At 37.4% G+C, this 13,051-nt stretch overlaps 1 protein-coding gene across 1 annotated transcript; it reads left to right on the forward strand.

The window, feature by feature from the left end:
• The first annotated feature begins 3,308 nt into the window (after positions 1–3,308).
• LOC140140994 (E3 ubiquitin-protein ligase TRIM56-like) lies at positions 3,309–11,060 on the forward strand. The gene is made up of 2 exons (XM_072162768.1): positions 3,309–3,370; positions 7,164–11,060. The coding sequence occupies exon 2, from the start codon at positions 7,174–7,176 to the stop codon at positions 9,076–9,078; it is 1,905 nt and encodes a 634-aa protein (XP_072018869.1). The 5' UTR covers positions 3,309–3,370; positions 7,164–7,173; the 3' UTR covers positions 9,079–11,060.
• The last annotated feature ends 1,991 nt before the right edge of the window (positions 11,061–13,051 follow it).

Genomic DNA, 13,051 nt, shown 5'->3' on the forward strand with positions numbered 1-13,051 from the left:
GTTAAATCTGGTTCGGTCCGACCGTAAAACATGTAAAACAAGGTTTTAGGGGTGTTTTCGTCGCCTTACGGTGCACTTTAAAAAACCTTTATACGTGTTTTAAGTTTATCAATATTTGTTTATTTTTAGGTATCATAATTATTTATTGATTCAAGTGATAATGTATGCTTTATCATATAATCATTTTTTATCAAAGGGGCTAAAGAGCAATTAAGATCCGTGATAATGAACATGATGAACGTAGGCTCCACAGCAGACTCTAATAACACACAGTAATCATTAATACTAACTTTATGGCTTCGACAGCAACTATGAAAAATTATTATCATAATAATTATCACGATTATTATTCATATTTGGTTTTGCAAATTGCTGAATAACACAGTAGCTTCTCCGTCAGACGCTCGGAGCAGACGCCATTTTGAACTATAAAAAAACCTATGCTTTTCATATTTCTGGACAAATTCTACAAATATTAGGTAGGTATTAATAATAAAAAACAGTATTTGATTTCACTCACCTAGATCACTAATTACTTGTGTGGAAATTTTCGCAGTTATGTTCGATAAGAAAAGCAGAGCTAGCGTAGCGCTTGGGGTACGGTTCGGTTGCCCCCGGTTCGAAATACTTGGTAATTTGTTTTGAACATCTTGTTATGACCTGGTTTTAGGTCACAATGTTGTCATAATGTTTGGTCCATTTTAGCATTAAAATTGCACTTTTTTTGCGCTCGACATTACATATGAAACTGAATATTTGAGAGCAAGTGCGTCTAGCGGTAGAGCACAGGCCTCATGATTGTGGGTTCGAGCCCCGACGCGACGTGTTCATGCGCATTGTGCCCTTTAGTAAGGTACTTCACTTCAATTACTCCTCTCGATACCCAGGTGTATAAATGGGTACCGGAATTCTTAAATGCTGGGAACAGTGGCGTAGATTTCTTATTGACATTGGGGGGGATGAAGTTGGAAAAAAATGTTGAAGTATAGTCAATCCAGCAGCCTTTGGCGACAAAATTAGTTTATGATATAAATGCGCGCGAAGCGCGCGAAAATTTGTGCTATTTTGAAGCTAAACTGATGAAATATGGTGTAAAAGTAGATTAAATGCGCGCGAAGCGCGCGAAAATTTGCACTTTTGGGGCTAAAATGTGCAAATATGAGGTTAATTTGGTCAGAAACCCATTATCAGGCGTCAACATTGGGGGGATGATTGTATGGACTATGGATCCCCCCCTGGCAAAATATTGGGGGGATAAATCCCCCATCCCCCCGGATCTACGCCTATGGCTGGGAAGGTAACAGACTCGCTGTAGAGGAGGTGTAGCGACCCCACTATAGCAACATGGAGGAGTCTGGTCCAATCGCCAATGAAAGAGAGTTTGATTTTATTTTATTTTATTCGGTATCTCCATATTGCACATACAATGATACAACAATACAAGGTAAATAGATACAAAATGCATTAAGATAAATAACATATAATACACATAAAAAACAAAGCAAGGAGATATTCGCCTCCTTTACTTTTTTGGTTCTGATAAAGGCAATTTAGTAGCAGGTCAGCGGGTGATGATTTCCGTACCCCCGAAATAATAAATGTAGCGAATATATACGTGAACGGTGGTTACGAAGTAAAATAATGTCAAAAATTCAAAACTTTGGGACAGTCTATTCTATAAAATTTGGTTGATATGACTCTTCTTGTGGATTCATATTTTACTTTAATTATTTTGCAGAATCATCTTACAGCTGTGAAGTTTGAAAAAGTTATATTTCACGTCTTTGGAGGCTTTCAAAGAAAATACTATGGTCTGGCAGCACGCAGCACGCAGCCGCTGTATGTAGGTAAGTTACAGAGGTTCTAATTATAATACCGGTGTGTTACAGTGGCGTACCTGATGGGGAGCGGGTACAGGGTGGTGATTCCCCCACCCCACCGAGTCTGTTTAAATACGCGCACATCATTTGGTTAACACATTGATTTGGGTATAATTTATAAATATTGTAAAATTGCACATTTTCGCCCGAAATCAACCTAATAGACATGATAGAGAGCTTGCGATTACCAAACGTACGTATCATGTATACGCCCGTGCATCTATTCAAAATCCCGTCACAGTCACATATTCAATCTTGAATAGATGCATGGGCGTATGAAAAGTACGTTTGGAAATCGCAAGCTCTCTAATAAATGTGTGTCAACTTTCATTTCAAATATGAAACTGAACATTATTTTTTTGCCCCCCCTCCTGACAATTTTGAATAGATGCATGGGCGTATGAAAAGTACGTTTGGAAATCGCAAGCTCTCTAATAAATGTGTGTCAACTTTCATTTCAAATATGAAACTGAACATTATTTTTTTTTTTTGCCCCCCCCCGCTCCTGACAATTTTGAATAGATGCACGGGCGTATGATAAGTACGTTTGAAAATTGCAAGCTCTCTAATGTGTGTCACCTTTCTTTTCAAATGTGAAACTGAACATTAATTTGTTTCTTTGCTCCCCTCCCCCTGCCCTGACAAAAGACCAGGCATACCACTGGGTGTGCATCTTCTCTTGTCTGGTCCATTAAAGGGTCTGACCATTGCAGTAGCGTTTTTCGAAAAGTTTTTCGATAAATTCATTATTTTAAAAAAAAGTAAAAATCTCCGTTTAACAAATTACGGATAAAATGAAACCCATTATTGGGGGCTTAATTATCGTATCATTATAATAGGTCTGACACCAATGTCATTAATGTAAACATTTATTTTGGTATCCCAAGCTCTAGTCATTTACGCTTACGCTGGACTCTCTTTTACAGATCGCCTGGAATTGCATAGGTCAGCGATTGCTGAAAAGAGAGTGATGTGTTTCTGAAAGCGTTTCACCAGATCACTTGGCCTGATTCCGTCATCAGTATTTTATCACCTTGATTTTCAGCTGAGTTTCAAAATACCCATAGGCGTACCGGGGGGATAAATCCCCCATATTTTGCCAGGGGCATGGTCCATACAATCATCCCCCCAATGTTGACGCCTGTATGTGGGTTTCTGACCAAAATAACCCCATATTTGGCCATAGCCACAAAAGTACCATTTTTTGCGCGCTTCGCGCGAATTTGTTCCACATTGCACCATATTTCATCAGTTTAACTTCTATATGGCAAAATGGTTTGTGCGCATTGGTACCATAAACTTTTACTGGCACTAAAAGGTGCTGGATTCACTATAGGCCTACTTCAAAAAAAAAATTCCACCCCCATCCACCCAATGTCAAAAAGAAATCTACGCCACTGAAAATACCCAATCTATCTTGTTTTTTCTTGCAGTGTATGAAATGCCGTGGCTCTTTGATACCGACAGTGTGAGGAGACCCATTGTGTGAGGTAAGCCATTGTGTAAAAGTTGTATAAGTCTTCAACATCACTACAGTGATTCTCAAACTTTTGCTCAATATGTCCGGTACACCGTTACCGTCCATGTTTTTTTTGTTACAGTTAAAATATAGGCCTAGGGCTTAAAAAAGTTTTACCGAGCCCTGGAATTTCGGCAAAATGTATGACAGTTTTACGGACTATACTTCGTGAGACAAAATTGTTTGCGGTCTTTTAAGTTTCCGATTTTGACAGTGCAATTAGCTAGGACCTACATAATTTCTTATTTTATTATGAATATTTTGACTTGATCTTACTTTATGAATTATAAGTCGATTTAGCTGTTCACCATATACATACGTTTCCAAACCCTGGCTTTTATAATATTTGCATTTTAAATTTGCCGGTTCTTTTTTCAAAATCTTCTCGAAAAAGCCGTGAAAATTTGTCGTTTTTTTTGTTGCAAAATTTGCACATTACAACAAGTTGCAATATATCGAGAGACAAACTTTAATGAGCTGTGTCATCGTCAACCAATGTTAAATCCCGCAGTGATTTAATAGTGTACAAATAACCACTTTCCTTGCTCCACAGTGTATCGGGAAATAACCCTTTGTTGTGCTAGATAGCTTTCCCAATTTTACGTGCTGAAGGCCACACTCGCCATACCTCAGTAAACATCAAAAGAGGAGCTAGCTGTTTCTAGCGTATATATGTCTGTGTATATTTATTTGCAAAATGACAAATATGGGGATTATGACCAATATTTATTAATATTGCATGGAACCTATAGGGAAAATAGCCAGATGGTGTCCAAATTTGGCAAAAATATACCTTATGGTCGATACTATCGAGTGAGTTTGATTTTTTTATGATTGAACTGTAGTATAAATGACAGCACGCCGTCATCCGCATCCACATTCACTCCGAAACAGTGAATTGCTTGGTAACTTGGTTGAAATTACATCAGGTATCTGTGTCGGGTTTGTAAGTTTTTTTAAAAGTTTTTTTGCATGTAATATGAAGATAACATATTCAAATCATTATTAATTTTGGCCTAAATATATTTGTTTAGCAAGATACGGCTTTCGAAAGGAGTAGATATGTGTAATTGGCATATACCCTTGAGTGTGCATGTGATTATTACGTGGTCAATTCACCACACACGGGTGAATGGGAGATGTCCTCTAACCTTTTCTAATGACATATTTTCCATAATATGTATAATGATGGGTCTATTTTTCGTCAAATTTGGTTTAAAGTCGGGTAGTTGAAACCATAGGCCTTCAAACAAAAACCCTCCAAACATCACGGTCATTTCAAGGGTCGTAGTTCGCTATCTGATCCAAAGTCAGTGGCCTTTTTTTGTCTTGGGCAATGGTACTCGGGAGATGATAGTGTTCTATTGGGCAGGGTTTGTGAAATAAAGCAAGAATAATGGTTTTAAAAAGTGGCTAGGCCTACGAGGTTAGACTACCAGACACTTAATATCATAATAATCAGTATAAAAAATAATCGCGTGATCATAATAAGCTTAAACATGAACTTTGCTGTTGATCTTATCATAATAATCATATGAACTTGGCTGTTGATCAAACTATGAAAAGTTAATGGGCGTAACCTAGCATGTACGCATTGATTGAATTATTAAAGTTGCAAGTAGTCAGGTCCGGATTTAACTTTTGGGGGCCCTGGGCCAGGCCAAAATTTGGAGGCCCTAAACATGTAAACTGACTAAACTCACCCAGAGGAAGGCATGTGTACTCAAACTTCGGCCAGGTTTTGGAGAAGTTACGGGATCGGGAGTGGCTGCGGAAGCATTCGGATGGGCATCTTTTGTTCCGATTTTACTAGGACATATGCACGCGAAGCGCGCAAAAATTCAATTTCAGACTATTTTATAGCCCAAAATGAAAGTTAATTTTGCTATTTGCAGGATCAGTGCGCGAAAGGCTGGAAAAATGCAATTACGGCCATTATTATGTTTTGATGGATCCAAGTTGTGATAATATTGGATGCAACACATAATAATGATAAAATTGATGCTTTACGCCCAATATTTATTAGTCTCGCTATGAGTTTTAAAATATTGGACTCGACTACGTCTCGTCCAATATTTTAAAACTCATAGCTCGACCAATAAATATGGGCTCAATCGATCCAATTTTATATCAAACTTGGGCTAAAAAGGAAGAAGCACAGGGTAATTTGGGGGCCATGGGCCCAGGCCCATTTGGCCCAATGGTAAATCCAGCCCCGAGTATAGCCCTACCTAATAAAAATTACATCGATGTGAAAATTCAAAATGAGTGAATAGGTTGGTAAGTAGGTGCTTGAATGGCATGCCCTTTCATCCGTCTATCTATGTAACGAGACATCATAGATGGTGCAAACTATTCTTTATTTGAATTTGTATAAAAAACTCATACAATTTGAGACTTTTTATGAATATCGTCCGAGTTGTTTAGGTTTAACCCCTGTGGTGCCCAAATTGCGACCTTTGAAGCTCTTTGACATTTTTGCTCATAAATCAATATAAATTTGGCATGAAACCAGTTTCATTTAAAAGTGAGACAACATGTGAGCAACGTTTATCATGTTTGTGCGATCAATCTTTTAGCAAATAAAAATTGCTTGGACAAAGTGCATAGGCTCTATACAATGGGCTATTCCAGAAAATAGGTGCACACCCCCTATAGAGGAGTAAATTTTCAATCAGAGAAATGTCCGGATTTCCAAGTCTGCTTTCTGAAAACGACTGGATTTCCAATTGCCAATGTTACTGGAAAAAGCTTGGAAATCCAATCAAATGAAGGAAAAATCACGGAAATGTTGAAAATGAGCTCTCAAATTGAGGATTTATGATTTTCAACTATTTTTCTGCCGGATTTTTTTGCCTTTGGGCACTTTAAAAGTCTGGATTTCCAACAGTCACGATTGGACAAAAAGTCCGGATATCCTAACTCCTCTATAGGGGGTGTGCATCTATTTCCTGGAATAGCCCAATGTATCTTTCTGCTACGTATTGGGTTAGTATATTTCGTCATTAGTCAATCACGTAATTAATTTATGATCTTGTTTGTATACTTCAGTCAACAAGTTTGATGCTATACTAATATCTACCGATATCTGCTCATCAGCAAACAAAACTTCGTTCACTGTTACACTTACTTGACTCATATGATACTAATTATTGATAATAATCATAATAGTTTTACGATTAATAGTGAAAACTGATGTGAAACCCATATTTTCAATGCGCATCAGTACATCGGTATTATTTTCGGGTAGGTTTTTTTTTTCGAGTCTTCTGCCGCACGTCCCTCCCAATCCAAAATCCAGGGGATCATGACCATACTAAAATAAAATTGACCAAAAATATCTGCGATGTACTTCTTCTTTTCTCCTGTGTCCAGTCAAAAAAACCCACCCAAAATGTTGGCATATAAGTAGGCTATTAATATCGCAAATGCGGCACTGAGAGGTGGAGTAGGGGTAGGGGACATAACTGTCGTGACATACTTGACACAAGAACACTTACCAATGTTGTTGGTACAATAATTATAGCTACGTTTGTGCCTCTCCCCTTATTCCGAAAACCTGGCTACTTAACAGTGCATTAATTTGTTACCTGTTGTAACGTAATGTGCAGAAAAAGTGGCAAATAATTCGACGACTTGGTCACTGCACGCCGGAAGTGAACGACATCCTATAATCCACAATTATTGTTAGCCTGTTTCTTATAATCTTTGGCAATTATATTCTCATTCAATTTTTGTTTTCTTCTTTTGTTGCATATCTGCAGGAGATAAATCATGGCAAAATCCAATAGTTTCAACAGTAAGGACCTGACGCAGTGTGGCATCTGTCTGACAACTCAAAAAGAGCCAAAATCTCTGCCATGTCTCCATTCATACTGCTTAGAATGCCTCACGCAATGGGCTAAGGGTAAGACCAAGGTAAGCTGTCCAATATGTGTCCAAGACTTTGTGATACCACGTGGCGGAGTGAAAGCTTTCAGGACAAATTTCTTCATCAACACGCTGAAGGATAGACAGGCTGCTGAAATGACGCTTCAATCAAGAGACACCGTGGTGCCTTGCGCAAGCTGTGGAGCTGTTGACGAAAGAGTTGAAGGACATTGTTCTAGGTGTGGGGGTTTCATATGTGGGGGTTGTATTGCTACGCATAGTAAGATTAAAGCCTTAAGTAATCATAAGGTAATTCCATATGAAGATCTGAAGTCAGGGAAGGTAGATATTAGGAATCTGTCTCAGAAGAAGTATTGCAAGATCCATGAAGATCAAGTCCTGTGGTTCTACTGTGAAACGTGTGGAGTGTTGACATGTCGTGACTGCACTGTAGTAGACCATCCTGCATCAAGTCATAGTCTGGTGAACCTGGAGAGCGCTTCAAAGGGACACAAGAAAGAAATCGAGCAACTCATACAGGACTGTGACGTAGCAAACAAGGCGACAGTAGATGCGGTGAAAGAGATTGAGAATGTCACTGATCTTCTTGAAAAAGATGGACCGTCGGTAGATGCTGCAATAGATGCGTCCTTCAACAGAGCTTTAAAGCTCTTGGAAGACGAAAGAAAACAACTGAAAGGAGAGGTTAAGAAAGCTGTATCAGACAAAAGAAAGCACCTTGATGCTCAAAAGGATGAAGTTCAGCTTCAGCAAACACGACTCCAAACGGCATTACAGATGGCAACTGAAGTGGTAAAGACAGGATCTGATTATGATTTGGCTCTAATCTACACATCATTGAAAACCAACTTGACGGAGCTACGTGATGTGAAACTAGCACCTGTGGATAAACAGAAAGCAGCAGTTTACTTCAAACCAGCTCACATTGGCCAGGAAACCACTCAAAAGCTGGGGTCCGTGGTAGTCAAGCAACGCAAAGAAGGGATTGGTGTTTGGAAGTTGGATAGATCATTTGGAAATGGTGGTGCTGGAAAGCTGATAGGTGGACGTGGTGTTGCGATAACACAGGAAGAAGATATCGTAGTCGCAGATTGTAAAGATGCAGCAGTCAAGATATACAAGAAGGATGGGCAGTTCAAATCTTCAATCAAGGTACCCGGTAGTCCATGGAATGTCGTAGCCAGCTCAGATGGCAAACTTTTTGTAACCAACCTAACATCGTCTTTCAGTGTCTATGATGGAAAAGGAAACCTGAAGCATCAATTTCCTACCAAATCACCTGACAATGTGTCATCTGATGCTCAAGGTACGCAGCATTGGGGCTTAGCAATTGACAACTACAACAATCTACTGGTGGGTGAGACTGAGCAAAATTACATCAGCAAGCATCATCTAGATGGGACGCACATCATCAGCTTCAAAGTCACCATTAAACCGTACTTCATTGCGGTATCTAGTGATGACAAAATCATCATATTACAAGACGTCATTGATGCTGCTGTTCATATTCTCAATGACAACGGAGTTCATCTGCAGACCCTTAAACCTCCACAAAGTTCAGGGTGGAATCCAACGGGCATTTGCTGTACATCAACACATGAAATCTTCATATCTAGCTATGGTGAATCAGGTACCATCTATAGCTACTCAGCTGAGACAGGTGCCTACATTGGTTGCCTCACCAAGAATGTAAGCAGGTGTCCAGTAGGTTTGGCATTGATGGATGATGAAGAAACATTGGTTGTAGCAGGAGACAATGATGTAAAGATATTCAAACTACAGAACTAATCATAAGTACCGTATGCTTTGAATGAAAAGAGCTGCATGCAAAGGAGGGAGAATGAAGATGTGGAAATCAACGGTAAAATGAAAGAGAAGGAAGGAAAGAGAGAAAGGGCTAGAGGAATTAAGGAAAGAAAGAAATTTCGAAAGAAAATGTCCGGGGAAAATCACTATTTTATTGTAAAAGTAATATAATTGCGATTTTGGGTGTTACCATCCCCCTACCCCATCCCCGTTTTCATCAACAAAATTACAAACTTTGGTTTTGAAAAACGTGGGCCAAAGAAATCCAGCATCGAAACAACATAAAGTTTTTATATAGAAAACGATTAAAAAAAAGCGCAGCTTTGCCCCCATTTTTCTAAGACAACCCAGTTTTTAGGCTGCTAAATCAATACCAGTCATTTTGAAAATGAAGTTATCATCACCTGAATAGTACTGATAATGTAAGCTTTTAGGGACCGTTCAATATTTACGCCAAGGGAAGTGGGAATTTTAAAGTGGAATCCGGTTTTGTTTTTGGTGGGGGTGGTCTTTTTTTTTTGTCGATTTATTGTTAAAACTCCCACTCTCCTGTCATGTATTGCTTGCTTGTATTAAAATCATCAAAAATTAAACCATTTTTCATCTTATACCTTATTCATGTTTATCATATCCATTTGGGCTAATTCGTTTCTTTTTCGCATTCATGGTATTTGTTAAAACAAATCTGTTTAATATCTAAAGCAAGGGCACATTTCAAGTTTAAAATACCAGTCGCAGCTTTCCAAACTCATACATCCTACTTTCGTTTTCCTGTATATTTTGATTTTATTTAAATCTTTTATTTTATTCTGACGTAATTTTGTAGTATATTAACTAATTATGGATATGTTGCATCATACTTAGAAAAGTGATCGCATTATCATCATTATGGCAATGTCTGTATCACTCTGCATGTATTCTGAGTAAACACTGCAACGCAGATATATTTAGATATACTGTATTGAAACTTTATAATGACAGAAATTTAGTGAATATAACACCACTAATTAAGTAAGTAAATCTGTTAGTACATCATGTATTATTAACATCATTTTGAGGAATAATGTTGTTCGTTATAAGCTGTTATAAGATTATACGGAAGCGTATAAGGGACATGTTTAGTTCAGCATGTTTAGTTCCCAGTTTCCGAGTTTGGGAACTAAACATCTTGTATGGTCCTTATGCGCTTCCGTAAGATTGTTATGTCAGAATCATAATAAAATCCCTCAACGCGAATATGTATTCAGATATAATAACAACTTTAACATGTTTATATATTAGTGAATATAACATCACTATTGTCATATTGTTAGTACAAATACATGTTTGGAGAACATTTTGAGGACACTATTGTTTCTTCGTTAATATTAAGCATAAGATTATGATGGTCAGAATAACACTTGTTACCTTTCTGTAAACATAATAATTGAATACGTGTGATTTGAATTGACAACATATTACTACTTGTAATTTGCCTGTCATAGCATTGCCGTTTTTTTGTCTTTCGTTATGAAATCTTTAAACATCAATTCCAGATTTTAAATATGAACATTCGAACTTCTTGTGCTGACTACTTCCATCAATCGTGTTTATAATATGACAAATTGTAAACACGTCGATGTAATTATCAGCAAAAGGAAGGGAATTTGTTGAATTTCGTCAAATGAAAGTTCAGGATCTTTTGTCAAATAGTTCATTTGGGGGTCAATTCTACAAGGAAGATATTAGGAGACAAGCGAATATATGTATTCAGACAAAATAGAAACTTTATCTTGTTTAGGGACCGTTCAATATTTACGCTAGGTTGAGTGGGGTTTTCGACAACAAATATCGACAAACAATTTCAAGTTGCTCCCTCGCGTGAGTCGCGCCCGCTCAAAATTGTTTCCCCGTTTTTTCCATTTAAAACTTAACATCCCCTCATGGTTAGATTCCATTCAACATGCTCACCCCCACACCACCCCACCCCCCCCCCCAAAAAAAACCCCGAAAAACCCCCTTAAAAACTCACGCTCCCTCTTGGCGAGAATATTGAACGGTCCCTTATATTGACAGAAATTTAGTGACTTATTACCACTAAAGTCAACTGAGTAGTATAACTTATTGTTAAGAGGAGCATTTTGAGAAAACTTTTGTTTCTTTGTAAATAGTAAGCATAAGATTATGATGTCAGAATAACACATCGATGTAAAATTTCTGTAAACATATTAATTGAAGACGTATAACTTGAGTTGACAACATTATGCATACTTGTGGAATTGGCCTGTCACAGCTTTTCCGTTTTCTTTTTTCTTACTATAAAATTTGAAAATCGCTAGACTTACGGATTTCATACGATGACTTTTTCAATTAGTCATGACTAAAATGACAAATTCTAAACACGATCGATGTAACAGCAGCAAATGGAAGGGAGTGCGTGGAATTTCAAATAACATTTGCCCCCATATCTTTTAGGGATTACTTCAAAACTCAACCGGAGATGACCGCCGGTTCCGTCCGGTTTCTATTCTAACAATGGAAACCGGACGGAACCGGCGACGGCGATCAACCGTTTTGATTTCACCCCTTATACATTATTGGCATTTACATAATACATACCTAGCAATCACAAAACGTTTTCGACATTATTCGCAAAAGGTTAGAAAAGGTTGCCAGAAAATGTTCAAATGTCGGGTTATATAAAGGGTAGGCTATACAAAGGGTATAAAACGTTTTCATAACATTAAAAAATGTTTGATTACTTACTGCAATAATACATAATGGTATTTAGTGTTGATATTTAAGATATTTGGCAAAATATGTTTGCAAGAAATGTTTTACAATAACATTTCGACAACATTAAAAAATGTTGTTGTAGTGTGTGTTCATACAAAACATTTTAAAACGTTTCCATGACCTTTATATAACCCGACATTTTAAGGCTATACACAATCTTGAACTGTTGTGATTTGGTAGTTCACAGCATCTTGCGAATGGTAGTGAGCTTTGGCAAAAATTGCATTGCTCAATTCTTAGCGAGTGTGTAGAAGAATTCAAATATCACAGATATACTTTTGTAGGGACTGTGGTTCTTGAGTTATGTTGTAAAGAGGGCTGAAACAACAACACTTTTGCAAAAAGTACATAACTCATTAACAACAATAAATTAAGCACGTTTTCAAAGCATATGATTTGTAGAATGACCTTTCGCAAAACATCAAAGTGTTATTTTTCAATAATGTATCGATTTAGACAATGACAATCGATTTTTTGGCTGCTTCGACCAACAATACCGCATCTACCCTTAATGTTAATAAAACGTTTTTACCGAAACCAAAAACCAAAAATATAATTGTTTTTAAAAACATTTTTGTGTTTGCTGGGTAACATAATTATACTAATAACCTACAGATAAGAATAAGATACATTTATAAGAACTGTCTGAATTAAAATAAACTATTGATATGATTCTGACATTTATTGACTACTGTTTGATTTTGCATGTTTATTCTTTTCTTTTTTCTACCTTCAGTGAAGTGTTTTAGATATAATCAGCAAGTTGCAAAAGCCTTTCAAAATGCAATTGGGCTATTCCAGAAATTAGATGCACACCCCCTATAGAGGAGTTCGGATTTCGGACTTTTTTTTTTCTAATCGTGACTGTTGGAAATCCAGACTTTTTAAAGTCTCCAAAGGTACAAAAATCCGGCAGAAAAATATTTCAAAATCAGAAATCCTCAATTTGAGAGCTCATTTTGGACAGTTCTGTGGTTTCTCCTTCATTTAATTGCCAAGCCTTTTCAAGTGACATTGGCAACTGGAATTCCAGTCGTTTTCAGAAAGCAGACTTGGAAATCGTGAAATTTCTTTGATTGAAAATTTACTCCTCTAAATAGGGGGTTTGCACTTATTTTCTGTAATAATAGCCCATTACGTTAATCTAACAATTGTGTCTCAACACGACCAAATGAGGCTG

The sequence above is a fragment of the Amphiura filiformis genome, chromosome 19 (genome assembly GCF_039555335.1).
Source record: "Amphiura filiformis chromosome 19, Afil_fr2py, whole genome shotgun sequence".
NCBI classification, from domain to species: domain Eukaryota; kingdom Metazoa; phylum Echinodermata; class Ophiuroidea; order Amphilepidida; family Amphiuridae; genus Amphiura; species Amphiura filiformis.